General features: G+C 46.8%; 2 protein-coding genes across 5 annotated transcripts; one reads left to right on the top strand and one right to left on the bottom strand.

Moving 5' to 3' along the window:
- Nucleotides 1–246: 246 nt before the first annotated feature.
- Vpreb1 (V-set pre-B cell surrogate light chain 1) lies at nt 247–1,709 on the bottom strand. Its single transcript, XM_034515910.2, is given in 4 exon segments — nt 247–523; nt 525–590; nt 592–827; nt 915–1,709. Coding segments are annotated over 4 exon segments (411 nt in total). The 5' UTR covers nt 961–1,709; the 3' UTR covers nt 247–460.
- Nucleotides 1,710–3,061: 1,352 nt separating this feature from the next.
- Top3b (DNA topoisomerase III beta) lies at nt 3,062–27,840 on the top strand. Of its 4 annotated transcripts, XM_034515906.2 has the most exons (20): nt 3,076–3,172; nt 3,399–3,584; nt 9,853–9,936; nt 12,850–13,035; nt 14,050–14,181; nt 14,394–14,500; nt 15,602–15,676; nt 17,499–17,695; nt 18,280–18,436; nt 19,077–19,190; nt 20,549–20,639; nt 21,310–21,464; nt 21,569–21,674; nt 22,295–22,441; nt 22,550–22,723; nt 24,345–24,473; nt 24,985–25,134; nt 25,481–25,581; nt 26,233–26,434; nt 27,280–27,840. In XM_034515906.2, the coding sequence occupies exons 4-20, from the start codon at nt 12,966–12,968 to the stop codon at nt 27,759–27,761; spliced, it is 2,589 nt and encodes an 862-aa protein (XP_034371797.1). In that variant the 5' UTR covers nt 3,076–3,172; nt 3,399–3,584; nt 9,853–9,936; nt 12,850–12,965; the 3' UTR covers nt 27,762–27,840. The 4 variants fall into 4 exon arrangements, with proteins under 4 accessions (XP_034371794.1, XP_034371797.1, XP_034371795.1 ...); XM_034515903.2 differs by lacking the exon at nt 3,399–3,584 and having other exon boundaries at nt 3,062–3,172; XM_034515904.2 differs by lacking the exon at nt 3,399–3,584 and having other exon boundaries at nt 3,076–3,398.
- Nucleotides 27,841–27,987: the final 147 nt, after the last annotated feature.

Below are 27,987 nucleotides of genomic sequence, written 5' to 3' on the forward strand. Positions count from 1 at the left end.
AAAGTAGAGGCCCAGTGATGACATTTGCTGGGCTCCTTTACTCTGCGACTGTGGAGACCCTGTCCTTGCAAGAAGGGCCCCTCCAAGATGGTTTTCTCATCCATTTGCCCCATGATCATAACAGCAGGGCTCAGGCAAATGCTCTGCCTCAGAGATGAGCACCTGGGCAAACTGAGCATGACGGGCTACCGTTGACCTCGCCAGTTCTTAAACTGGTTCTGAGATCACAAACCAGCCAAGCCAAACTCAGAAAAAACAGCTTTAATTCTACAATCCAGCCTCCCATGGGGCGCATAGCAACACTACAATACAAGGAAAAGCTGGATGGCTCCATCTTCTTGGCTCTGCAAAGCCCCATGTTCTACCCCTCCTTCCCATACCAGACCGGCCCAGCAAAGCAAACTCCATCCTTGGTTCAGGTTCTGACTGTCTTCAGAGCCTAAGATTCTGAGTCTGTGTGCTACTTTTCTCCTTCCCACTCCCTCTCCATCCTCTTCTCTTTTTCCTGGCTCCGGAGCCCCACAGGCGCAGTAATACACAGCCTCGTCCTCAGGCTGCAGTTCAGAGATGCTCAGATACCCAAGGTTCCTTGGCGGTATCTTTGGATCCGGAGAAGCGGGGTGGGATATTGGAACCCTGGTGCTTGTCTGAGTGTGAGAAGTAACTCAGCAGGAACCTGGGAGGATGGCCCGGCCTCTGCTGGTACCAGTAAATGCTGTAAACGTCGATGTTATCATTGCTGCTTAGGGTACAGGTGAGGCGGATGGTGGTTCCAAGGGAGGAAGAGGCTGATGGTGGCTGGTGCAGCATGGGCTGAGGGCTACAACCTGAGAAGATAGAGACATGCCCATCACTGGGGCAGAGCAAGGCAAGAGGAGGGGCAAGGAGGCTCTGGGCCCCAAGAGTTTCCTTACCTGTGAGGTGGGCCAGCAGCACAAGCAGGACAAACATCCAGACCATGGCTCCAGACCTGCAGCACCCTGCCACCTAGAGCCACTGCTCCTGGGCCCTGACCAGCTAGGAAGCACTCTCCTCCCTGCTTTGAGGAGAAACCTCAAAGGGTCATTGCACCTCTGGTTCCTGCTCACCACCCTTCCAGGCTTTCTAGGCTCTGCAATGGGTCACTTACCAGAATGGTCTAATGGAAGCCTTTGTGGCTCTGGGTTTGACCCAGGGAAGCATTCTGGGAGGAAGCACCTGCTACAAAGTCATGGGCCAGAACCCAGGAGCTAGTTGGTGGGCTCATCTCCCTGAGGGAGAGTGACCTCAGCTCCCCTCTGAGAGGCTGAGCCCCACAGGTGCAGATTTGTGGTTCACGTTTAAATGCCTGGTGAATGGGACCAGAGTTCTCTCCTTAAACCTAAGCCCATATCAGACCCCAAAAATGTGTGGGAGCAGTCACTGGGCCTCTTTAGATGTTCTTCTACCATATGTGAACACACTGAATAAATTCTTTCTTTCTCTGCCTTTTAGTATTATTTATCTCTTTTAATTACATTTTTATTTTCATTTCTTTTGTGTGCACATGGCCAGCTGAGCGGCCACTGTCTTTGCCTGCTGAGCCTTCTTACAGATTCTTGTCTCTTTGATGATTTGAGGCTGTGTGCCCAACCCTAGCTTATTGGGGTATCAGAGCCAGTCTCGGTCACAAAAGGATGCTTTAAAACCAGAAGTTTGAGGCCAGCCTGGGTCCACAGTGAGTTCCAGGACGTCCTTGGCCGCACAATGAGAATTTGAAAATAAATAGATAAAAAAAATTTTTTTCTAAGACAGGTTCTCACTATGTTGCTCTGGCTGGCTATTCTGGAACTCACTATGCAGATGAGGCTGTCCTTGAGCTCACTGAAATTTGCTTTTCTCTGCCTCCCAAGCTCTGAGATCAAAGGTGTGAACCACCATACCCGGCTATTAAAAATGGTATGCTAATAAAGTCATGAAAACTATTTTATAACTTTCATTAGTCTAATGCATATATATATATATATATATATATATATATATATATATATCTTCCAGATACATTAACACAAATAGTATGGTCTACAATTTTTTGTTTTGTTTTGTTTTTGTTTTTGTTTTTTTGGTTTTTTCGAGACAGGGTTTCTCTGTGTAGCCCTGGCTGTCCTGGAACTCACTCTGTAGACCAGGCTGGCCTCAAACTCAGAAATCCACCTGCCTCTGCCTCCAAAGTGCTGAGATTAAACGTGTGCGGCGGTCTACAACATTTTAAATGGTGTTTTGTTTTGTATAGCCTGTTGTCCCAAGCTGGAATATAATTCATTATGTAGCCATGAATGGCCTCCAATTCTCTGCCTCAGCCTCCTGATTGCTTGATTCCTGCTAAGTATTATTTATCTCTTTTAATTACATTTTTGATTCTGATTGCTTAATTCCTGTTATTGATTGCTTGAATCCACCATCCCAGCTCACAGATGTTCCTAACACAGAAAGAAGCCTGCTATCTTTTTTTTTTTTTTTTTTTTTTTTTTTCCCCCGAGACAGGGTTTCTCTGTGTAGCTCTCTGTCTGTCCTGGAACTCACTCTGTAGACTAGGCTGGCCTCGAACTCAGAAATCCGCCTGCCTCTGCCTCCCAAGTGCTGGGATTAAAGGCGTGTGCCACCACTGCCCGGCAGAAGCCTGCTATCTTAAATGTTTAAATTATTTTAATTATTGGGCTGGAGAGATGGCTCAATGGTTAAGGGCATTAGCTACTCTTCCTGGGTTCAATTCCCAGCACCCACGTGGCATCTCACGACTATTGCCAGTTCCAGGGAATTCGACACGCTCACACAGATATATATATGTAAGTAAAACACCAATGAGCACAGAATAAAAGTGAACTTTAAATTTTTACTTTAATCATTAATTGAATGTTTTCTTTAGTTTTCATAATCATACTGACAATTGTCATTATTGTCTTCTCTGGATGATTTTTGGAAAGACCCACTCCAGGCTGCCGGAAGAATGGAGACTTGGCGAATGCCTGCTGCACCAAACAGAACGCAGAGAGCAAGGCACCCGGAACTCACCAACCTCGGAACTTGCAGACACCTTGCTGTCGACATCGGAGAGCAGATGAGGGGACGCCACAGGCGGACAGAGCCGGAAGTGGGTTCCTTGAGTGTCCACCGGGAAAGCACGGCCGTAGCGAGAGGTGCAGCGGCACGGCGGGTGAGCAGTGGGTTGCTGGCTGCTCTAGGAAACGGAAGACGCTGGCTTTCCTCCGGCATTTCCGGAATGGTGGCAGAGCTCCGACCCGGGCGGGGGCGTGGGGGAGGGTCCTTGCCTGGCGCGGCTTTTTCGCCGTTCCGCCCTCGCTGTGGGGCCTCTGGGCGGCGGTGGGACCGCGTTTAGTGGGCAACTGTCGCTTCTTCACCGAGCTCCCCGCGCCCCCCAGGTGAGACGTTTCCCCCTAATTGAGGGTAGGAAAACCGGCTCAGGGAAGCTGTGCTGCCCACAGAGGCTCAGACCCGCGGTCCGCGTTCTCAGCCGAAGGTTCCACTCGCTGCCTCCCCGAACCTGCGCTGTCTGGAGACCCCGGCCGTACTCTGACTTGATCTCCACAGATTAGGAGAAAACTTGGGTAAACCAATGAACTAGGGGCCAGCTACTTATGCATAGGTGAAAGGGAAGAACGGATGACCTCTCTTAACCTATTTGGCACTCTGGCCTTTGAGAACAGGACCGTGGAAAGCCAGGACGACTGGGATTTGATAGCCGGAGAAGGGGGGATATTTTCACCATTCGCCAAGGTCCCTTGTCACTAATCTGAATTGTTACGCACTGCAGTTTACTCTGGCTTTTAAAACTAGGCTGATGAGATGGCTCAGCGCTCTTACCACCATGGTCTCGATCCCGGGAACCCTCATTGTAAAAGGAGAGAGCTGACTCCCACAAGTTGTCCTCTGACCTGTCACCTGCAGCATGTGCATGCCCATACATATCCACACACAAAGTAATTGTCTGTTTGTTGTTTAATTTAAATTTAACTCCTATTTTATACCAATGGCGGTAGATAGAGCTGCAGTATACTAGATAGAGAGGAGTTAAGAGATAGGCTTGTTTTCCTGAGGCTGTAGGTGCTTAAAAGTCACTGAAGTATTAAATGCTTAAGATTTCCCCTACTTTGCTGACCCCTTTTGGGGCTCATCAAGTTAAATCCACTACTGCAAAATACAAAAGGAAATCTCCATATTTACAATGCTTTCCGAAGGACACAGTGATTGGTGAGATTTGGCAAAGTATATACAGGTTGTATTGCTAGTCTCTCTTTGCAGCCCACCCCTAAATAGCCCTTGCTTACCTAACTCCAGGAAAGGACAAACTGTAGTGTCAGAGCCTTGGCAGGAAAGATGAAACTTGGTGTATCATGTAGGTTAAGGAGTATCATTTATGTTAAGGAGTCTATATATTAAATGATTGTATGTAAAAGTTTTGGCTAGACATTTTGGTATACTCCTGAATTCCCAGCACCCAGGAGTTGAAGATAGAAAGATCAAGAGTTCGAGGCCACAGTGGCTATGTAGGTAGGAGACAGCCTTGGCTACACAAGGCCCTGTCTCTGCCCAGTACACACACAGCAAAAGTTTAAGTGGATAGTGGTGTTTCTGAGTCACCGAGGGTGAGTGTGCTGTGTAGGTAATGCTTTAAGCCATCACTTCCAGGTTTTCTCGTTGGTTTTCACTTTGAAATGGAAGATGTGCCTTACTAGAAAATAGGGAGGTCTTGGTATTAATCACAGTTACATCTCCAGAAATCTTTTTTAAAAGTAGAATCTGGTCTAGGAAGGGAAGTATTCCTGTCAAGGCCCTGGATTGCCTAGTTCTATACCCTAAAAGGAAGGAAAAAAAAATGTTTTAAACAGCTTATTGAGATGTAACTGAGTATAGCCTAAAACTCCAGCTTCTCCTGCCTCATCCCGCCTCATGAAAGATGACATTACAGGTATATGGCAGCATGCCTGGTGTTAGAGATCATTTTTTTTTCTTCCTTTGAAACAGTAATAGAACATTACAAAGTCCCCTTGTGCTGAGTGCTAAAGCTACTTATTTGTTTTGAGTCAGAGTTCCTGAAGATAAATGTATATTCAAAGTGGACAACAGCCACATTGCCTGACAAGTAGACAAGCATCTGAAATGGAGATGTATCTGTCACACACCTTTGTATTACTACCCAGTTATATTCCTTTTCCTGGGTAAATGACATAATCCTGTGACGGCAGAGTGTCTCTATCTGAAGGGACTTGTTAATCTACTCAGTAATTTTGGATCTTAGGTTGTAGAAGAGATACAAAATTCCCAAAACTTTGAAACCATAGAAAAAGAATGCCTAGAAATAGAAGTGTTTGCTGGCACTGCCCTATAAAGTCAGGTGTTGGTGCTATTGCTACTGCTGCTGCTGTTTCTATGTGATGAGGTCTCACTATGTAGCACTGGCTGTCCTGGAATTCACTGTATATATAGACCAGGCTGGCTTCAAATTCATGCTAAAAGATCTACCTCTTGCCTCCTACACACCCAACATGAATTAAGTTTTTGGTTTGGTTTGGTTTTGATTTTAAGGATCTATAAGCATATTATTAGCTTTACAGGTAAAACTGTTGTCACGTATTCAGACATTCATTCAATTGTGTTTGCTCACCATCTACAACTTCCCATTAGAAGTGAGCACAAAAAAGTCCCTGCCCTCACATAGCTAGCTTCTGTTCCAGGAGCTGTAAGATGAGACCCTGGTGAGAGTCTGTCGGCTTAGTAGTAAGCACTACAGGGCAGTATAGCACAGTATTAGAGGCAACAGGAGAAAATCTTGTTTAAATCTTGTTTTAATTAATGATTAAAGTAAAAATTTAAAGTACAGGTAGGTTCTAGAGCAAACAGGTTCAAGTCCATGTCCTGCCACTCCAGCTCTAGTGTGGCCCACGTCCCCATTATAGAACATTATGATGACAGTGTCCCCATCCCAACACACTGGCAGGACTGTCCAGTACCTGGTCCTTTCTTTGGAAGAGACCAGAACTTCAAAAGCCTTCATATAACAATCTGTTTCCAGTTTCCCTTTCTGGCCTCTGACTCCTCTATCTGTGATAGAACCAAAACTTCCCCAGGATGGACATTACAGGCCATGACTGTTCCCAGTCATTTGTTTTCATTGCTCCAGCAAACAGCATTGCACACTAGGTACCAAAGATACAGCAATAACCTAGATAAGCTGTGGATAGACAGACCTCCGGTGCCAAGTATGGTTCTCAGGAGGAGTTAGGTCAGGAAGTCAGAATCAGTATAATTTCTGAAGATGCTTGGCTCTTTCCTTGTGTGAGATTGTATATTTAGGGAAAACATTTTGCTTGGAGCAATTTTTACTCCTTTATAGCCCTGCTGCAAGGACTGTAAGCCCAGGCTTACCTCCATACATGATAAGGAGTAACAGAAACCCTTTTAGTGAAGGGATTTTCATTGACATCTCCATTGTTTCTAAACAGTACTCTTTGAAGAGCACTTCAGAGTCTCTCTTAGGATTCTAAAATCAATGTCTTTGTCCTTTTTGATCAGTCATCCATGGCACCAAATTCTTAAATATTCAGAAGAGATTATGACAAACTAGAACCACCTACACCCCAGAACCTCACCCCCTCTCCAGGGAGCCGCTTCTGAGTTGTGTGCAAATGCATCTGCTTTTGTAAATGTATTAGTTGGGGTTTTACTGCTGGGAACAGACTCTATGACCAAGGCAGCTCTTATAAGGACAACATTTAATTGGGGCTGGCTTACAGGTTCAGAGTTTCAGTCCATTATCATCAAGGTGGGTGCATGGAATTGTCCATCCAGGCATGGTACAGTTGGAGCTGAGAGTTCTACATCTTCATCTGAAGGCTGCTAGAAGATTGGCTTCCAGGCAGCTAGGATGAGGGTATTAAAGCGACACCCACAGTGACACACCTACTCCAACAAGGCCACACTTCCTAATAGTGCCACTCCCTGGGCGACCATATACAAACCACCACAGTAAACAAGAATGTGTACAGAAAGACATGTTTGGTCACTGTGTATTTGGGTTAATTGTATAGGTCCCTGTGCAACTGATCTTGGTGATCTGTGGGTGTTCTGATGTGCTTACATGTCATTCATTCAAGTAACAATTTTCTGCTGACTACTAGATTGGTCTGATCTTTACTTTGAGTGATAATGCTGATGAGATTTCCATGGCTGTCTCATCTGGTCCTTCCATCACAGCCCTGTCTGCCTCACAGGGCTCACTGTCCACATGAACAGTCTCGCTAACAATTACCATTTGTTTCTGTGCCTTCTCAGAGCACTTCCACTCCTCAGATCAGTGTTTATTGCCATCACCTATCCAAGAGTCACTCCCTCTGACTCCATTCCTACATTAGCAACAAGCTTTTTACCATTAGAGACCACAGAACACACCCTCCCCTTCCCCTCCCCCTCCCTAGAACCAGGGCTGCCATCTTAGTCATGCCTCTCAATCTCCACCCTCTCTCACCTAGAGGTGCCTCCTCTGCTCCCTGTCTGGGCCCCCAGGCTGCCTGGATACCTTCCCCAGCCTCTTCATGCCCTAGGCTGGCCAGCTGCCTCTCAACCCTTCAGCCACTCTGCTGTCACTTCAGTAGTTCCCAACTCCCTCATCTTCTGTTCTACTGGGACAGTTATCACAACAGTATGCCATCCATCTAAAACAAAATGAAAAAGCATCCTTGTGGTTTTCTAGAGTTTGTCCACTCGGCCTTTGCTTTTGTCACTGGACAAATGGTTCCCATCCAGGTCATGGAGGTTTACTCCAGTCTCTTGAACCCATGGTCAGATCTTGCTGTTATCCCCCAGCCGAATTTGACACTGTAGTAGTGTCACTGTTCCTTTTATCTAGGTTTCAGGCCTCTCCTCCTGCCACACTCAAATGGCTCCTCTTTGCCTCCTTGCCTCCTTGCCACATTCTTTCCATGTACCACTGCTGCTGCCTCCACCACAGCTGAACTGCTCCTGAATTCTGACATGACCTGCTTCTCTTTCAGGTTTCCATTAACCAGCAGGAATCTCTTCCTTCAGTTGCCTGAGCCAAAAATCAGAGGTTATCTATGCTTCCCCCATCCCAGTCTTGCCTAGCTCCTGTCTCTTTAGGGTCCAGTCACCTGTGTGTCAGCTAGAGGGCCTCTTAAATATTTGAAGTCAGGTTGTTATACTCCAGGGCAATCCTTCACTGTCTCCCTGCTTCTGCACCACACACCACCAACTTTATTGCCCCTCCAAGTGTCCAGCTGTCTCTCCCAGCCTCACCTTTCCTGATCCCTTCTGCCTGTACACTTCTCCCAGATGCCGTCTTGTCCAGTAGGACTGTACCTTACTCTCCTACCTATGGAGACACAGCACTGTAGTGTGAACTGTAAAAAGACATGTTGCTTTGTACCATCTTAGCTGAACCCAGAACTAGACCAAGTGTTTAGTGGTTGCTCAATAAAATTGCTGTTGACCTATTTGTATCTTGTCAGGGAACTGCACTTAACCATACGGGTCCAGTTCAGCTGTCCCACACTGACATACGCTATATTCTTAGACTTCGGGTCTTTGCTACTAAGTATAGACTTGCTTTAGTTCTTCATTTTCTTAATGAATGTTGTCAGGCAGCCTTTCATATCACTAAATAATACTTTTAAGATAATATCTTTAATTATGTATCTACAAGTAGGGGTTGTACATGTAAGTATAGTAGCCATGGAGACTAGAAAAAGGCATCAGCTCCCCTGGAACTGGAGTTACAAGGAGTTGTGAGCTGCCACATACGGGCACTGGAACCAAACTCCAGTCCTCTGCAAGAATACTACACACTCTTAACTGCCGAGCCATCTCTCCAGCAAAATTCTAACTTTCTTAAACAATTTCTAAACATAAGAAAACAACCCAGCTGTCCCCAATTGTGAGTAAAATATAGATGTGTAGCTATAAATAAACAGTAAAAAGAAACATTTTTATATGTTTGCAGTTATGCTGTCCTTGGAGGCCAGAGGTCAGAAGTTTCTTTTTTTGCTCTCCACCTTATTTTTTGGGACTGAGTCAGTGAACCTAAAGCTTACCATTTCTGCTAGATTAGCTAGCCATCGAGCACGCTAATCAATGCCTCTCGGCTTTCCCAGTGCTGGGATTCTAAGCCCATGCTACCACATCTTGCTTTTCATGTTGGTCCTAAGAATCAGAGTCGTGTCCATGCCTGCACAGCAAGCTCTTCACTCACTGAGTTGTCTCATTAGGAAGCAGGTGTCCCATATCAACTTTGCCCCAGGAGGTGGCCCTCGCCTGAACAAAAGTCTTTGGGTTTTTAAAATATGCAATTGTGTATTTATAAATATTAATGCAGCTAGGCATGGTAGCCCAGGACTATAATTCTGGCACTTTGGGAGACAGAGGCAGGAGGACTGCCACCAGTTCTGGAATACAGAGTAAAACTTTTATTCCAAAACAATAATGTCTATGGATTAAAAAGAAAGGGAGACAAGGATTTGATTGGTGGTAGGGCACTTGCCTGGCACGCATGGAGCCTTGAGTTCAACCCCCAGCACAACAAAGAAAGGGAACATGAGAGATGGCCCCGGGTTCAGTATGTATCACCCATGTGGTAGTTGACAAGTCTGTAGCTCCATTTCAGCATCCTCTTCTGGCCTCCACATACAAACATTCAGGGAAAACATCCGTGGGTGTGGGTGTTTACATATACATATTTATATGTATATATAAAACAAAATTATAAAGAAAAATGTATCTTTTTTATTTTCTGTTTTATTTTGGTTGGTATGGTTTTGGTAGGGTTTTTGTTCTTACTATTGTCTTTTCCTCCTCTGCCAACAGGTTTCAAGTGATATATCCTGCCCAGAAAGCTACAGCAGGAGCCAACAGTGGTCCAGATATGAAGTTTGAATGTCCTCTTGCAAGGTATAACTGGCCATAGCCGAGTGTAATGTGGGTTAGTTAAGACAGATACCTGGCCAAGGGCATGAGTATGTGAGAGAGGCTTGGCATCAGTACACAGTGTTAGAGCTCTGAGGTGCAGCTCCATGCCAGAGCTTGGCTTCTATATCCAGCACCAAAAAAAAGAGGGAGTCCCCAAACAGTATTTTTCAGGGTGGTAAAACAGGAAGCTTAGGCAAAGGCTCCAAATGGATTCATTCTTCCTTCCTTCCTTCCTTCCTTCCTTCCTTTCTTTCTTTCTCTCTTTCTTTCTTTCCTTCTTTCTTCCTTTCCTCCTTTCTTCCTTTGGGAGGGGGTATGTGTGACTACTTTGAGAACGAATCTCAAGTAGTCCAGGCTGGCCCTTGAGTTCCCTAGTAGACCATAAACTGTTGATTCTCTTAGCTCTACATTCCAGGTGCCCAAATAGGGTTTTGGTTGGTTGGTTGGTTGGTTTTGTTTTGTTTTAGGTTTTGGTTCTTTTGCTTGTTTGTTTTTTTTAACATTTTTAATGGAAAAAAAATTTTTTTTCATATATTTTGGTCGTGTTTTCTCCTCCCTCAGTTTCTCCCTACATCTCTACCCACCCAACTTTGTATTCCTTTTTTGTCTTTTTTTTTAAAAAAAAAAAAAAAAAAAAAAAAAAAGAGCAAAACAGACATACACAAAACCATACAAATGAAAAAGTAAATAAGCAAAATATCAATAAAACAAAAAATGCCCAAACATAACAAAATGAGACAAAAAGACTACAGAGATACTCTTGGTTCATTTTGGATTGGTAACTACTCCTGGGCACGGTGCATGCCCTAATATACACATTGAGAGTCTGTTGTGGAAAACTAATTTTTCCTTTGCAAGTGGAAATCACTTGCAGATAGCTTCTTGCTTAGGGGTGGGATCCTCTATCTATGTCCTCTCAGTGCTGGGACCTCATCTGGCTGAAACCTGTGTAAACCTTGTGCATGCTGCCACTGTCCCTGTGAGTTCACATGTGCATCAGTCCTGTTGTGTCTGTGAGTTCACATGTGCATCAGTCCTGTTGTGCCTGTGAGTTCACATGTGCATCAGTCCTGTTGTGTCTGTGAGTTCACATGTGCATCAGTCCTGTTGTGTCTGGAAGACGCTCTTCTTGAAGTCATCCGTCACCTCTGGCTCTTAAAATATTTTTGCTTCCTCTTCCACATAACTCCAGGATCCCTGAGGAGAGGCTTGTAAGAAAGACATCCCATTTAGGTCTGAGCCTCTTACTGCTCTGCTCATTGTCCAATTATGAGTCCCTATGTCAGTCTCTATCTATTACAGAAAGAAGCTTCTGTGATGATAGCTGAGCAAGGCACTGATTTGGGGTATAGAAGAATGTCTTTAGAAGTCGTTTTGCTGCTCTGTTCCTATAGCAGAGCAATAGTATTTGGTTCTGCCGTAGGCCATGAACTGTCTGTATCAGGTTCTCAGCCACCTTAACAGTGTCAGGGATGGCTTCCCTCTCATAGAGTGAGCCTGAGATCCTATCAGAAAGTGGTTGGTTACTCCTATAGCATTCTTACCACTATTGCACTAATATAATTTGTAAGTGTCCATTGTAGGTTCGCAGGGGTTATAGCTAAGAGAGACTGATAATTACCTTTCTCCTCTGGTAGCATACAGAGTACTCTGTACTACCATGAAACCTCTAGTTGGACACCAGCTCAATTTCTCCATGTTTGACACCATATATAAGTGTTCGTTCTCTTTAGTAATAGTACCTTAACTTTGGGTTGTGGAGAGCAACCAATAACCTTGACAACAGCCTGAGATGTTTGGGAGTTTCCATGGTGCCCCTTTGGCCCATTCAGCAAGCTGTTACTCGTTCTTGGCACTGGAGGTTTGAAAACTTGGCAGCATAAGATGTCTGGTTGGGATACTGTCAGAGCCTATTACCTGGTGACTCAATTTAGATTCCTTTTATGTATTATTAGATTTTAGGAAGCTTCTGCAGTAGTAGTTTCCATACGGTTTTTCAAATGTCTCTTAGTATTAGTTATCCCTCCCTATATTCCTTCCTTTATCTTTCTCTTTTATCCCCTTCCCTACTTAATCCCTCTATCCTAGTTTCCTCTTTGTCTCTCCATAATACTGTGTTCTCGTTCCTCTTGTAGGAACAGACAGGTATCCCAAGAGCTAGTTCAGGGGCTTGGACACAAATGCCCTGCCCCAGCCTATGAGTCCAGATCTGTAGGTCCCAGCATGTTTTAGGCACAAATTTAGCAGCAAACTAAAGTCATAGTGTCACTGCTGCTTCCTACATAGAGCCAGACTCCCACCTCCTGAGCAGTTGGTCGTAGAGCAGATGTTCTCCAGTTTCCCCAGGGTTTCTTTTCTTGCCCAGCTTTCATTTGTTTGATTTCCTTATGGCTGGGTAGAAAAGTACTTACTTTGCATTCTGGTGGCCCTGGGTTCCATCTCTATCACCAACCTAAGAAAGAAAAGTACATTCCTTGTTCTTGTCACTTAGCTTTCTTGCCAACGCAGTCATTAGCAAATTATACCTAATAATGGATTTTTTGGTGACATTTTCATATGTGAATGTACTTTTTATACTCATCATTGACTACCCTTTTTTGTCCCATTCTCTGTGATTGCCTTCCTCTTCCTAGCTATTGCCCTCTGCCTTCTGTGTGTGTTTTGTTAGGTTATTTACAGGATCCTGGACACTTGGGCAGTAGCTACACCACTGACGAAAACATTTCTCCTTTCCTCAGCAACTGTTAGCTACATTCAGATACTTACTGCCTGGAAGAAAGCATTCCATAAGCACACCACTTCCTCCTCCAGTGCACACCTTCTTGTGTCCCTCTTCACAGAGTCCCCTGAGCATCGGAGGGATGAGATAAATGTAGTGTCTTTTCTTCCCTTTAGGAGTCAGCATTGGCAGTTGTGTTGAGCTACAGAAGACACGTTTCTAAGCTTTCTTATTGCTGCTGTTCTGGGTCTGGGTGCAGCGGTCTGTGGGCCCTGACAAGCCTGGAGCGGGAATGAAGACTGTGCTCATGGTAGCAGAAAAGCCATCCCTGGCACAGTCTATTGCCAAAATCCTCTCCCGAGGTAGGAAAAAGCAAAACACTAGGCTGTTTGATTGCTTTCATCTGTAAGCACAGTCTTCTGTGCTTTTTTGGTCATTTATTTTTCCAAAGTGTGCCTGCAGAGCTGGTGGGTTCATCTGAGATTGGCAGGTTTCAGGAAGCACCAGTAGTAGCAAATCTCCTGTGACATGCTATGTCCACATGTGGAAGTCCCAGGGCTGAAGCCTCCAGAAAAAGCAATAACATAGAAAGTGCAGTGGTTGTCAGCATGCTGGTCCAGTTAGGGGCATTGGTCATGAGCACAAGAAATGATCCTGGAAGGACGTAGATGAGGCTAAGTCTTAGGACTTGCACCACTAGATACTCACCACTGCCGGCTGGGCCCTGGATGTCATTCCCCATATCTCACAAGTGGCTAGTGACCTGAGAGCCTGCAAGGTTTGCCCATCAGGATTCACTTCTGCCACTGAAGTAGTACATGAAGGAAGGGGCATAGATAGATAGATAGATAGATAGATAGATAGATAGATAGATAGATAGATAGATAGATAGATAGACCTACTTGGATGCTGGGTGACTATCCAGCAATGGCAGACCACTTGACCACTCTTTACCAGCACTCAGGAGGAAGAGCCTCCAGTTAGACTGAAAACGCACACTCCAGAGGGGTCCAGAAGGCATCATCTCATTTCCAAGTACCAAGAATGTTGAGCTAAGGAACCATAGTGTAGGATATAATAACCTTAATATCTAAATAAATGAAGGTAGAATTCAAATTGAAAAAGAAAACAGAAATGTAGTGAGACCCCAGGAGTCTCCGTCCCTAGTTCCCAGCCAGTATGGAATTGATGTGAATTTCTTCTGTCCCTCAGTGCCATTAAGTCACTGAGTACCTGGTTATCTGCAAGGGAGCTAAGGAACACGGCCACTCTGGAGAAGGAGAAAGTCTTGTCCCCTGAAAGTCAGCATGTAGGCTCAGGGACCCACAGCATCTCCAAGTCGGCCTCACAGTTGTCTATGTGGTCTGCCTCCCCAGGAAACATGTCCTCACACAAAGGGCTGAATGGGGCATGTTCAGTGCACAAGTACACAGGAACCTTTGCTGGCCAACCTGTCCACTTCAAGATGACATCTGTCTGTGGTCATGTGATGACACTAGATTTTCTGGGTAAGATGACCACTCTCTTCCTGTCTCTGTCCTGTTGAAGGAACATCCAGTTAGACCCTGTTCCCAACAGATCATGAACATAACAGCTGGGTAAGGTACCCATCCCCATCCCTGCATGATGACCCTACCATATTCCTAGTTGTGACAGTTGCAGAGGCCGAGCCTTTGTGAACTGTGAAGTGTGACTAAGTGTCTTTGGATATGGTTTACAGGAAAGTACAACAAGTGGGATAAGGTGGACCCTGCAGAGCTCTTCAGCCAAGCTCCGACAGAGAAAAAGGAAGCAAACCCCAAGCTGAACATGGTCAAGTTCCTGCAGGTAAGGGAGGGTATGCAAGTTCACCAAGGAGGCTCCTCCCAGCTCCCCGTATCATAGGTGGCCACAACTGTCTCTTGCCCTCATCCACATCTTGAACATCAAGGCTCTGGCCGGTAGCCATGGACCCATCTTTCTGCTGTTTCTATAAGTACTCTGCTGGCCTACCTGGCATTTTTGTGCCTGGTTACCTATCCCAGACACTCTTGACACCAGTTCTGGAAAGCAGACACTCTGCTTTTATAATGACTTGATTAAGGGCTTCTCTAAGTTTTAAGATAAATATGTACATCTTAATTTTAAAGAACTGGAAAATAAAGATAAGTTTAAAGGAAGAACAGTATAGCCACATGACCCAAAAGAAGCACTGCTAATACTGGACTTTGATTTCAGCCCTTGATGCTTAGGTCAGGGCATTAAGGTCATAAGGAGAGGAGGAGGCCAGTGAGAGTGGATGAGGACACGAAAAAAAGATGGGGTTGAAGCTACTCAAAGTATTTCATGTACATGTTTGAAAGTATTAAAAATAAAGCCTTCAGTAAATTCACTTTAATCTTTTCTTTCCCTCTGGAAATTATGGAGCACACACTGTATTTTGTGACTACATAATAAAAGTGAAAACATTTATTCTAGGGGTTAGAGACTAAGATGGCTCAGTGGGTAAGAGCACTTGCTGGACAAACATAAGTACATGAGTTTGGATCCCAGCACCCATGGTCAGTGCTATGGAGGGCAGAGGCAGGAGAATCGCTGGGGCTTGCTGGCCAGCCATGTACCTCCAGGTTCAGTGAGAAACTTTGTCTTAAGTGGATAAGACAGAGACTGGTAGAGCAAGGTACCCAGCGATGTCCTCTGGCCTCTGCCCCACAGGCTTATCCATATCCATGTACCTGCAGATGCACCATACCACATGCAGAAGGATAGACATAGTGTAATTACAGTTTTCTGATCTAACAGGATGATAGTTCTGAACCAAAACCGTTTCTAAGTCTGAGACAGCCTCACTGTAGACAGCTTCTTGCTCAGCTCCTTATACTGGTTCTGTTTCCTGTCCCCAGAGGGGAATGTCACAGGGATGTTTGTCATGTGTGTGCTTTGTGGCAGGTGGAGGGCAGAGGCTGTGACTATGTCGTGCTGTGGCTGGACTGTGACAAGGAAGGCGAGAATATTTGCTTTGAGGTAAGTGTGGAGCCCACTCTGGTTCCCTTAGACTTGAGTTTGTCACACTGTTCCTAAGGTTAGCATAGGGAGTATAGGGCTCAAAAAACATCTTCTCCCACCCCTTCAATTTTAGAAAATCTGTAGCTACTTTAAATGCATAGACCTGGAGCTGGAGAAACAGCTCAGTGGTTAAGAGAAGTTGTTACTCTTACAAAGGACACAGTTTTACAGCCATCTGTAACTTCCTCTGAGGGCACCAAGCATGCACTCTGTATGTGGGCACACACAGACAGACCAAACACTCATACACATGACGGATCTGTAACTTCCTCTGAGGGCACCAAGCATGCGCACTGTATGTGGGCACATACAGACAGACCAAACACTCATACACATAATGGGAAATAAATGAAGAACACGTAAACTGGGGCCCACAAGATGCCTCTGCAAGTGGAGGTGCTTCCTGCTAAGTCTGACACCCTGAGTTTAACTACCCCACATGGTAGGAGAAAGCCAACTCGTGAATGTTGTCCTCTGACTTCTAACTCACACCATGGCACATGACACACAGAGACCAATTAGTAGAAGGGGTTTTTTTTAAGCACTGTCTGGGTGGGTGCAAGTTTCAGAATTTTCAGTGTTTGGCTTAGCTCCATGCCTGTTGTAGACTTTCGGTTACTATAGTTAATCTCCTCAGTCTGCTAATATGTGTGAGTACTTGGCCTATATGTATGTATTTTACTGTGTACATGCCTGGTGCCCTCAGAGGTCAAAAGGGCATCAGATTTCCCAGACCTGGAGTTACACGTAGTTTTAAACCTAAGTCCTTTGCAAAAGCAACAGATGTTCTTAACCTCTGAGCCATCTCTCTAGTCCCTGGTCTCATCTCCCACCTTCATGTGTCCTCTCCCCTATCCATCCTAGGGAGCCCTGCCTGCTGGTGGAGGTTTCCCATTTGTCCTCTAGTGAGACTTTAATGTTATTGGCTATGCCTGCTGGTCCTGCCACTGTCCATTGTACTGTGGCTCTATATAGGTCACCTCTATGTCCTTATACCCTAGCCATAACCTGCGACTTATCACACTTACGTGCAGGAGATGGCTCTAGTAAGACAGGAATTCAGGGCACCCAGAATTGTCATGCAGCTCTCTTAACAAAGTCAATTCCATACTGTCCCTCCTCAGATACCGTCATGTCTCCTTTCTCTGTTCTACCTGACAGGAATGTCCCCTCAGAAGGCCTTTGCCTCTGGTTCTAGAAACAATAGCAGCTCATAGGCCTGCTGCTTTCCCATAATGTTGCACTGCATACCCCAGGATCTCTGCTCCTCCCCTGCATGGCCTTAGTGAGTCTCCATTCCAGGACCTATACCTAGCTCCCATCTCCACACAGGGCCTGCTGTAGCCTTCCCGTTCTTAGTCATTTTATCTTTTCCTTTGTCTGTTCTCCAACTGTGTGAAAATTCTACCTGTCTATCCAAGCACTCCCTACTCCCAGAAAAGGGAAGGGATTTGGCACCATGAAGTCCTTTGTGTGCTGGGTACAGCATTCTCTGGTTAGTGGAGATGAAAGCTCGCGAGAAGGGAAAGGGTAGAAAACCTTGAGGCAACACTAAGAGGAAGTGGGCTGAGGAGTGGGTGCATATCTGGAAGTAAGTGCAACCAGCAAGGCAGCCAGGTTGCAAGGGATTTCTGGAGTCTAAGATGTCTAGAAGGGAAAGGGGATATAGGAGGGCCTAGTGGGGTAGGAAAAGGTTAACCCTGGAAGGCCCACCCAGAGTTGGGTAAAGAGGAAAAGGGAGGGACAAGGAACTAACCACAGCCAGTATTCTTCCTCCCAGGTCCTTGATGCCGTTCTTCCTGTCATGAATAATGCCCACAATGGTGAGAAGATAGTGTTCCGGGCCAGGTTCAGTTCCATCACTGACACAGACATCTGCAATGCCATGACCCGCCTGAGTGAGCCAGACCACAATGAGGCACTCTCGGTGGATGCCCGCCAGGAGCTAGACCTGCGCATCGGCTGTGCGTTCACCAGGTGCTGCTCCCTGCCTGCCACATGCATATCCTCTCCCTCTAGCCAGTGCCCTAAGAGCCTGCATAAGCTACCAGAGATGCCATTTTTTAAACCTGAAGAAAATTACATATATTTATCAGATGCGCACCACATAGGCCACAACTTCCTAAGCAGACTATTTGTATGCACTCGTGTCCTGGGGGACAGCATTCATGGGACACACTCTGTCATCACTCCATCCTGTGCACACATACAGTTCTAAGCAGACTATTTATATGCACTCGTGTCCTGGGGGACAGGATTCATGGGACACACTCTGTCATCACGCCATCCTGTGCACACATACAGTTCTAAGCAGACTATTTGTATGCACTCGTGTCCTGGGGGACAGGATTCATGGGACACACTCTGTCATCACTCCATCCTGTGCACACATATAGTTCTTCTTTCATGACTTCATACTTTGTCACTTTTGCTGTCTTCAAAGTGAGGAGCAGCCTGTGTGACCTCTCAGTATACACCCCCCAAATCCACAAGCTGGGTGTATATGGGGTTTGTCTAGAATTAATTATTCATCCACTTTTCTGTCTTTCTCAACCCTCTAGGTTTCAAACAAAGTATTTCCAGGGAAAATACGGTGATTTAGACAGCTCTCTCATCTCCTTTGGGCCGTGTCAGACTCCTACCCTGGGATTCTGTGTAGAAAGACATGATAAAATCCAGTCCTTCAAACCAGAGACCTACTGGGTACTTCAGGCCAAGGTCCTCTTCCCTTCTGTATTCCTTTCTGTTGCTGTGGGTTTGGGGTGTGGACTCGTTGGTAGTTTTCCTCATCGTCATGAGCACCTTGTTGGCCCCAGGCTAACATATAAGAACACAAGTGTGAGTTACAGTATCAACAGTTGTAGGTCCTGGTGCCCAGGAGATGGAGTCACCAGCTTTCTCGGGGCAATGAAGCTGGGCTGCACCTGGGCACACTGAATTTGAATAAGTAGGAGTGAGTTCCCTCTTGGGGTGAAGGTGAGGTCAGCCATCAGGCCAGTGTCTTCCATGTTGAAGTCCAGCACAGGGTTAAGACTATGAGTTAAAGCACAACAGGTTAAAACAGTACAGAGTTCTTCTGGTTGCCTCCAAGGCTAGGGACTGTGTGGGCATGGGAAGGCACTGTGGGTATGGAGATCTTGATAAACAGGGATGGAGTGAGAAGCACAGCTTCAGGGTTCCATAAGGGCCTACCCTCAGTATCTGCTCTGGAGTGAGAAGAGTCGGGTATCAGCTTTGGATCCACAGCTCCACAGTTATGAGATGTTAGAGCTAAGCCGTTTCATCTGTGGACCAAACCCAGCATCCTCTGTCTCAGTTTTCTTCCCTGCAGTGTGCTTGCCTTTCATCTTCCCTACAGGTTCATACTGATAAAGAGGAGTCACTCCTTCTGGACTGGGACCGTGTTAGAGTTTTTGACCGGGAGATTGCGCAGATGTTTTTAAACATGACAAAGCTAGAAAAAGAAGCTTGGGTATGCTTTCTATGTCCCACTGTCTCAACTGTCCTGGATGGGCATGCCTTTCTGTTTTTTAGGAAACTCACAGGGCTTCTTGGACAGATGAATGGTTCCTCATACATTCATTCTTAACATACTTGTGCAGTACAGCATCTGTGAAGCACTGCCTCATGCTCACCACACCTGAGCCAGGCCATTTCCATCGGCTCTTCTAACACTCAGGTGCAGGGGCTCCTTTGGCAGAACTCCATTCCATACAAATGTTTCTTTTCTATAATATCCAAAGCTACCAGCTGCAGAAGAACCTGCGGGCACATTGGTAAACTTGCCTGAGTTCATACAGCTAGAATATACATCTAAGATCCAACACTTAGTCAACTTTCACACTTCAGTGGTGGTATTTCCTACTCAGGGCTTCTCTGAATCAGGGGTTCCTGCTTGGTGCTTAGGAAGATAGTCAACTTAGCAAAGGCTGGCTGCACAGGCTACAAGCAGCTCTGTGGCCGTCACAGCCAGGACCCTACAGCTGTGACAGCCAGCCATCGTTGAGCCGCCTCCTGTCCTTCAGGCACATCTGTTTGCAGTTTTCAAACCTTGCTTTGCTGCCATTTTGCTCAGGCTCTGCTGACTTACATGTGAGGCTGTTTCACATTGGTAACTCTGATGTCAGGTCTCACCCCAAGGGACCCTAACCTCCAGTGTCACATGTACACAAATATCCTCAGTGTCAGCACCCATCTTTGCTGGCGTGGAATCCAGAATGTTGCCCTGACCAGTCTTTATAAGTTTAGTAAAGGAAGAGACTAGCTGGTTGTTTGGGTTATTTTTGCAATAGGCAAAACAGAGAGTCAACTTCTCTGTGAGTATGCTAACCCATAGTGGGAGGGGAGCTCACCTGACATGCACAGCCTGTAGATAAATTCAAATGACTACCATTGGGGAATTGTAAGATTTCCCATAGCTATCATACCTTGCAGCTTCCTTAAAAATAGGAAAGCTTTACAATGCTAGTGACCCAGTGGGCAGCACTCACCAAAGGCCACCAGCAGTCGTTTCCCTCATACAGCAGGCAGGCCACCCTGGGGTTTGGCCTGTATTGACTTCTGTGGAATTTACATCTACAGTCCCTCTCACAGTTCTTCTCTTGTCCTCCACATTTTCTGTTTCCTTCAAGAAAAATAGAGGATACATGTGCTCTCTCCCACCCCCCACTCCCCACTCTTTCCTAGTCCTAAATACTCACCTCAGTTATCAGACTGCTAGAGAAAGTAAGTTTCAGGAGGGCAACCAATGAACTAATTCAGACCACTGTTCACACGTTTCACCTGTTACATTTATCTTGCCATATATCACTCCATCTGTCCTGCCCCCAGGTGGAGGCTACAAGCAGGAAAGAAAAGGCCAAGCAGAGACCACTTGCTCTGAACACTGTGGAGATGCTGCGTGTGGCCAGCTCAGCTCTGGGTATGTATAGAAACCCTTCTCTAAAGCACCCCCAAAGCCATCTTGAGACTGGTACAGGTCAGGGCCAGTATTGTAACCTGTCCCAAGCCCTTCTCCTGCTGTGATGCTTGAAGCCTGGGGCTGGAGGTCTTGAGTCTCATGTGAGTTTTCTTTAAATCGTAGAACAGGACTCCTCTAAGCACTGCTTCCTTAGCTCTCACAAGAGAGAGTCTGAAAAACTGGTGATCTTTGAAAGCTGGATCCTAAAACATTGTCCTCACAGACCTAGCTAGATACAACAATGCCATCAAATGGTCAATAGCCAAATGCCAGCTCACAGGTTAGAGCAAGACGACAAGCTCTCTTGCAGTGTAGAGTCCTAATAGGCTCAACTACCCAAAAACCTAGTTGCTGCTCTGTGGCCAGAGTTCAGATGTCATCAGGGCTGCTATGAGTGTGTGAAGTGGAGCTGTGGAACAGTGAGAGTGCTTCCCACTGGGCCCATCCTTTCCAGATACAGGAGAGTTTAGGAAACCTGTGTTCCAGATGCCCATCCAGCCAGTACCTCTGAGCCTTGGCCATAGCCACTAAGAGTCATCTGTAGGGTTAAATGAAAATGCCCAAGCCCGTGAGTGAGCCATGAGTGAGCCCTAGACACCTTCCAGACCCCTTAGCCTCCTATTTTCGGCAGGTATGGGACCACAGCACGCCATGCAAATAGCTGAGAGATTATACACACAGGGATACATCAGCTACCCACGGACAGAAACCACCCACTATCCCGAGAACTTTGACCTGAAGGGCTCGTTGCGACAGCAGGCCAATCACCCATACTGGGCAGACTCGGTGAGCAGAATGGTCCTTACCCTGAACAACCCATCAGCTGTGGCCCCAAGACTAATGGGAAGCCATCAGCCTGACTTGACTCTGCTTTGCCTCCCCTCCCTCAGGTAAAGCAGTTGTTAGCGGAAGGCATCAACCGCCCTCGGAAAGGTCATGATGCTGGTGACCATCCTCCGATCACACCTATGAAGTCAGCTACAGAGGCTGAATTAGGTATTGAGTGCTCCTCTCCCCAACATCCTCACACTCCTCAAGCTTCCAGGGTGTGAGGTGAAGCTGCTAAAGGCCCATGCCTCTAGTGGACACGGTTAGGCTCATATCAGTGCATCTGCTCCTGAGCCTCCCACTGGCTTAGAGAAACCCTCCTCACCAAGCATCTAAGATGGAAGTGAAGTACTTACAGATGGTTGGGGAGAGGTAGAATACAGACAGCCTTGATGTTGGGGAATGAGACAGAGGCAGTCTGTACCTCCTACCTAAGGTGTTCCAGAAGGCCCGTAGAGAAGGGAGAGCCATGCCAGTGAAACCAGGAACTGCTGCAGATCTGAGTGTGAAGCAAGAGCCCCACATACAGATGTGCCTAAAGAACAGTCCCCTGGAAATAGTTTGTGAAGGGGCCACCTCGGCACTAGAGGCAGCTTCCATACCTGTGTTTTCCTTCCTGCTTTCAGGCTTTGAGGCTGGGGATAGGGCTTAATGGTATGGCATTTGTCTGGCATGTGCTTAAAGCCCTAAATTTCATCCCTGGCATCATACATATGCACACATCCTTGGTAGCCACGCAGAAGCCCTGTTGCTGGTCCAGGGCACCTGGTTACACTGAGCCTTTGTAGGAGGTGATGCATGGCGACTCTACGAGTACATCACCAGACACTTCATTGCCACAGTGAGCCATGACTGCAAGTATCTCCAGAGCACTATCTCCTTCAGGATCGGGCCTGAACATTTTACATGCATGGGAAAGACAGTTATTTCCCCAGGTACAGTGGCAGACCATGGGGGTCCCTTTCTTCTCATCTATACAGACCCTGAGATCTCTGGATGGGATGCCTAAGCGGGGACCTCAAATAGCAGTGGTATCTCTCTAGGCTTCACAGAGATCATGCCTTGGCAGAGCGTGCCCCTGGAAGAGAGTCTGCCCACATGCCAGAAGGGTGATACCTTCACTGTGAGTGAAGTGAAGATGCTCGAGAAGCAGACGAGCCCACCAGACTATCTGACTGAGGCTGAGCTCATCACTCTCATGGAGAAGCATGGTATCGGTGGGTACCCAGATCTGGGGTCTCCATTCCCATGGCCTTGGCCAAGAGGTGATGGTAGTAAAACTTCCTGTGTTCTATATATACCTGGCTCAGCATGAGGTAACAGATGCTCTAATGTATAACCTGTGGATCCAGGCAGACTCACTGTGTAAAGCCGTTTACAAGGTCTTATCATCAGGCCTGACCAGGCCTTTCATATGAAGAATGTCATGCAGCCTTATGCACCATGGCATGGCTACACTCTGACAAGTACCCACCAGACTCAAGGTTAATCCAGGATTCTGAAGGATTCCTGGGCCAGATCAGCTGCCTCCCCAAAACAGACAGCTAGGAGGTCTGCCCTAGAATTCTGGTCTGGGCCTGCTTCCCAGGGCCTAGGTTCCTAAAGTGAATCCTGACAGTAGTAGCCTTGTCCTGCAGCTGAGGTCCCATTGGTGGATAGCACAGTGCTAAGAACCTTTTCACACTCATGACTTGTCCTGGACCTAGTGACCAACATACACTTCAACTTGGGACAATGAACAGAGTTTGTGTGTAGCCTCTGAACAGGAGAGCGAGGGCAGTGCTGTTGATCAAGGTCCATGGGGCAGTATAAAAAAGGCTTAACTACCTGGGCATAGTGATTTGTGTCTCTAGTCCTAGCATTTAGGAAGCTAAGAAAGAAAGATTATCTGGAGTAAGACTCTGCATGCATATGCATGTGTATGTGTATGTGTATATATATGTATGTATATATGTATGTGTGTGTGTATATATATATATATATATATATATATATATATATATATATATATATATATGAGAGACTGATTATAGCAGCCATACAGAACTCTTTTATATGCATACTGCCATGATCTGGGCCAATTCCAAACCTTGACATTGAGCTGTGGAACCTCTGAAGGTTCCTTAATCCCCAGTGCCAGTATTTTCCCTGTAAAACCTGCCCAGGTACCCACAGAAAGCTAAGTGTTCCTCTGCCAGCACTCCAGGTGTGCATGCCGTGCTCTGTTCCTTTTCACACCCTCTGACATCACACAGCAGATGCATCACCTTCCAATTTTCCTTCTCTGTCAAGCTGCGTCCCTGGGGTGGGAGGCATGCCTTGGGTATTGTGAGAGGCCCTAGAGAATTCGAGAAGGTAAGAGGGAGGAAATGGGTAAAACCAGCTTGGTTCTACAGTAGCTTTATGAGCTCTCTCTGGTAGAAGTGGATCCTGATATCTAGAGGGCACACAAGCCACAGTTTCCGGATAGAAAAGACCAACTTGCGTTTACTGATTTCAGGGAATGCCCTCTGACCTAACAGAGTCCTCTCTGGGCCTCTGTTTTTTAACTATAAAACTAAAATACCAATGAAGGCTGCCCTTGGATTCACAGGTGTGCCCCAGCACATTGCAGAGATAGCCCTTGGAGTCCTTCTGCATCATGGCTTCTGACAGCCATACAGGAAATAGCAGTCTGGACCTAATGAGCAAAATAAGCTTCAGTTTGTCGTACTATACTCCATCCTATGGGTGTCTGGGAGGGTTTCTGTAACAGGCAGACAGAACTAGAAATGCATAGCCCAGAGCATCTTCTTGGGGCAGGCTAAGGAATACCCAGAGCCATGCTGTGCATTCCAGGGACTGATGCCAGTATCCCTGTACACATCAACAATATCTGCCAGCGCAACTATGTCACTGTGGAGAGTGGCCGCCGGCTCAAGCCCACCAACCTTGGCATAGTTCTGGTGCATGGTTACTACAAGATTGGTGAGTCTGTCTACCCACTACCTACGGCCTGCTGGGCTTTCCAGCTCCGTCCTGTGCTGTGGCTCTACTGCCTTCTACAGTGGCCCCGTGCTCTGCATGCATCTCCCCAATCCCCACTGCAGAGATGATATGGGACTCAGGATTTTGATGGATGAACACATTATAGTGGGTCCAAAAGTAAGACACAGGCTTCTTGACAAACCAAACCTTGGGTTCTTCACTAAGATACCCACCAACTCTGCCCACTAAAGTGCCTCATGTTCTACGGGAGATGGAGAAGTACAGCATAGACCTGGCCATTCTGCAAAAGATCTCTACACAAACTTTCCTGATGGGAAGTTCAAGAAAAGTCTGATAGCAATAGGAGCTGCCCTTGGTGCCTTCCAACTCTGTGGACAAGCAAGCCAGGAAGACTGGGTCAGAGCTAGGTTGGGCAGGACAGCAGTTCTTGCCTGCCTAGTGGGGTGGCAAGGTCCTCGGTGCCCACACAGCATCCACCCATTGCTCATAGATGCAGAGCTGGTACTGCCCACCATCCGCAGCGCAGTGGAGAAGCAGTTGAACCTGATTGCCCAGGGCAAAGCTGACTACCACCAGGTCCTGGGCCACACCCTGGATATCTTCAAGAGGAAATTTCACTACTTTGTGGATTCTATTGCTGGTAAGACCTGTCTCTTCCCTGCATCAGCAGCTATTCCAACAGGACAGAGCCACCTGAGGCCCACTCCAGATCTGGGCTCTGAGCCTCTACCGGTCATAGCAGTGATGCTTCCTCTTTAGCTGTTGCCAGGAGCAGGTTAATTAATATCTGCATCAGGAATATACAAAGCTGATGAGCAGGGCTGTGGCTCTGTACTCTATCACTGATAGAAACAGTCAAACTTGGATCCTTGACTATGTGTAGTGGCCTCTTTGTCTAGTTCACCCAGTTTTACCCAGCTGCCTGTTGGAGGGAGGGCTGCCAAAGACCAGGACAGACATGACCCCTGTGCTCTGCTTACTCTCAGGCATGGACGAGTTGATGGAAGTATCCTTTTCACCCTTGGCTGCCACTGGCAAGCCCCTTTCACGCTGTGGAAAGTGCCATCGATTTATGAAGTATATCCAGGTATGTGAAGGTTGAAAGACTGTCGCCACATCTAGCCCGAACATTCCTGTTCAGATATCACCTTAAACCTCTTCTTTGTCATTAGCCAAGCAGAAATAATGTCCATTGTCACACAGAATGATTAAAAGGCCTGAATCAGCACCAGTAACAACATAAACCACCAGGCCATATACACAGTGTCTATTCACTGTCACCACCGTTCACTCTCTTGCTCTCATGAATATTATTAACACGCTGAGCCTTTACATTTACTCTGTGTGTGTGTGTGTGTGTGTGTGTGTGTGTGTGTGTGTGTGTGTGTGTACATGTGGAGGTTAAAGGACAATTTGTAGGAGTCAGTTCTCTGCTTCCATCATGTGGGTTCTAGGGATCACACTCGGGCTTAGCAGCTCCTTTACTTGGTGCAGCAGCCACCAGCCTAGTGCTGGGGCTTCAGACTCTCTAGCTTTGTGAGGGAAGGAAGAAATGGAAAGTGTGGTAACTGGGCCTCATACCAGTGGTTGAGAGGTCCTTGCCTGGCACTGAATTCTGTATTCTGTGTATCTGTTAGGTGTTCAGCATTACCTATTCAGTGTTTCAAAGGAAAGGACAGCAGGCAAGAAAGTCAGGCCCAGCACCCTCATATTCCTTCTTATTGCCCCCATCCCACAGGCCAAGCCAAGCCGCCTGCACTGCTCCCACTGTGATGAGACCTACACCCTCCCCCAGAACGGTACCATCAAGCTCTACAAGGAGCTGCGGTGCCCATTGGATGACTTTGAACTGGTCCTGTGGTCCTCGGGCTCCCGGGGCAAGAGCTACCCACTTTGTCCCTACTGCTATAACCATCCACCCTTCCGAGACATGAAGAAAGGTGAGTGTGGCACATGGCTGTCCTCAGGTTCATACTTAGCAGACTCCAATGGGGTCCCTTACCCATCCATCGCTACCTGTGCACACTGGTACTGAATCAGGGACCCTAAGAAATACTGTGCCACTGCTCAAGCACTGGCCAGCCTATCTAGTCTAGGTATGTCTGGGTCCTAATTGAGCCAACAGCTTGCTCACTTAGGATCTGGGCAGAGAGCAAAATGTGCCCCTCAGGGGTTGGGCTAAGCGAGAGGCAGGCAACCTCAGATAAGGACACCTGGCAAACAAAGAACCCTGGGTTTTCAGCACTGCTGTTGTCTTACTTTACACTCTTTGCTGGCAAGAAGAGAGCATGTGTCCAGGCTAAGCAGTGCATGTGGAGCCTGGAACCAGAGGGGCTCAGTGCCCCAGCACACTTACCAGGTGGTACCATCCCTTGTCTCAGACTAGGAGCCAGGACCTTTGTTACCCAAGGCATTCATTAGGAATCCTCAGGGTCTCAGTCCACATGCATACCACCAAGATAATGAGGCTCTCTTCCTGCCCCCCAGTGTCTTACAATGCAGCAAGTGAGTAACAGATGAGCTGAGAGCAACCTGGAAGAGGCATTAATAAGCTACAGAATCAAATGAGGGTTTAGGGGTCAGCTTGAGTCCTCAGAGCATTGATTGAGGACAGAACATTTTTAGATAGGCAGAGGATCCCAGGCCAGTGAACAGTATGCCCCAAAGCAGGTTAAGAGTGAGTGCCAATTTGTTCTAAAATAAGAATCCAGCAATCTGACATTGAAAGTAGCCAGAGTTGGAGGAGCCAGGCCATGTTTAGGTCACTGGACTCCTCTCCCTTCAGGCATGGGCTGCAATGAGTGCACACACCCCACTTGCCAGCACTCACTGAGTATGCTGGGCATTGGCCAATGCGTGGAATGCGAGAGTGGAGTCCTGGTTCTAGACCCTACCTCTGGTCCCAAGTGGAAGGTGGCCTGCAATACATGCAATGTGGTGGCACACTGCTTCGAAAATGCCCACCGAGTACGGGTATCTGCCGACACCTGCAACACCTGCGAGGCCGCCTTGCTCGATGTAGACTTCAACAAGGCCAAGTCTCCCCTTCCTGGCAATGAGACACAGCACACAGGCTGCATCTTCTGTGACCCCGTCTTCCAGGAGCTGGTGGAGCTGAAGCATGCAGCCTCCTGCCATCCCATGCACCGAGGTGGTCCTGGAAGGAGGCAGGGTCGTGGGCGGGCCCGGGCCCGGAGACCTCCAGGAAAGCCCAACCCCAGGCGGCCAAAAGACAAGATGTCAGCCCTGGCTGCTTACTTTGTATGACAACCCATCTTTTTCCCACTCCAGACACATTGTGGTTATCTTTGAGCCGCTGAAAACATTAAATGCTTTTTATTTTGTATTCTCTGGAACAAAAACCCAGGGGCCTTTTATTGGTGAAACACAATAGTTCCTATGTGTATGGAAACTTGTGAGAATCAGCTTTATCCCTCCCTCCTGTTTACATCCTATTCTGCACACACCATGGCAGTGCCAGCAAGAAAGCACC

This window comes from Arvicanthis niloticus, chromosome 12, assembly GCF_011762505.2.
Source record: "Arvicanthis niloticus isolate mArvNil1 chromosome 12, mArvNil1.pat.X, whole genome shotgun sequence".
Lineage (NCBI taxonomy): Eukaryota > Metazoa > Chordata > Mammalia > Rodentia > Muridae > Arvicanthis > Arvicanthis niloticus.

Coding starts and splice junctions, on each gene's coding strand:
- Top3b (XM_034515903.2), top strand. CDS start 12,966: ATGAAGACTGTGCTCATGGTAGCAGAAAAGCCATCCCTGGCACAGTCT. Junction 14,182..14,393: donor GATGACACTAGATTTTCTGG/GTAAGATGACCA, acceptor TATGGTTTACAG/GAAAGTACAACAAGTGGGAT. Junction 22,724..24,344: donor CATGGAGAAGCATGGTATCG/GTGGGTACCCAG, acceptor TGTGCATTCCAG/GGACTGATGCCAGTATCCCT.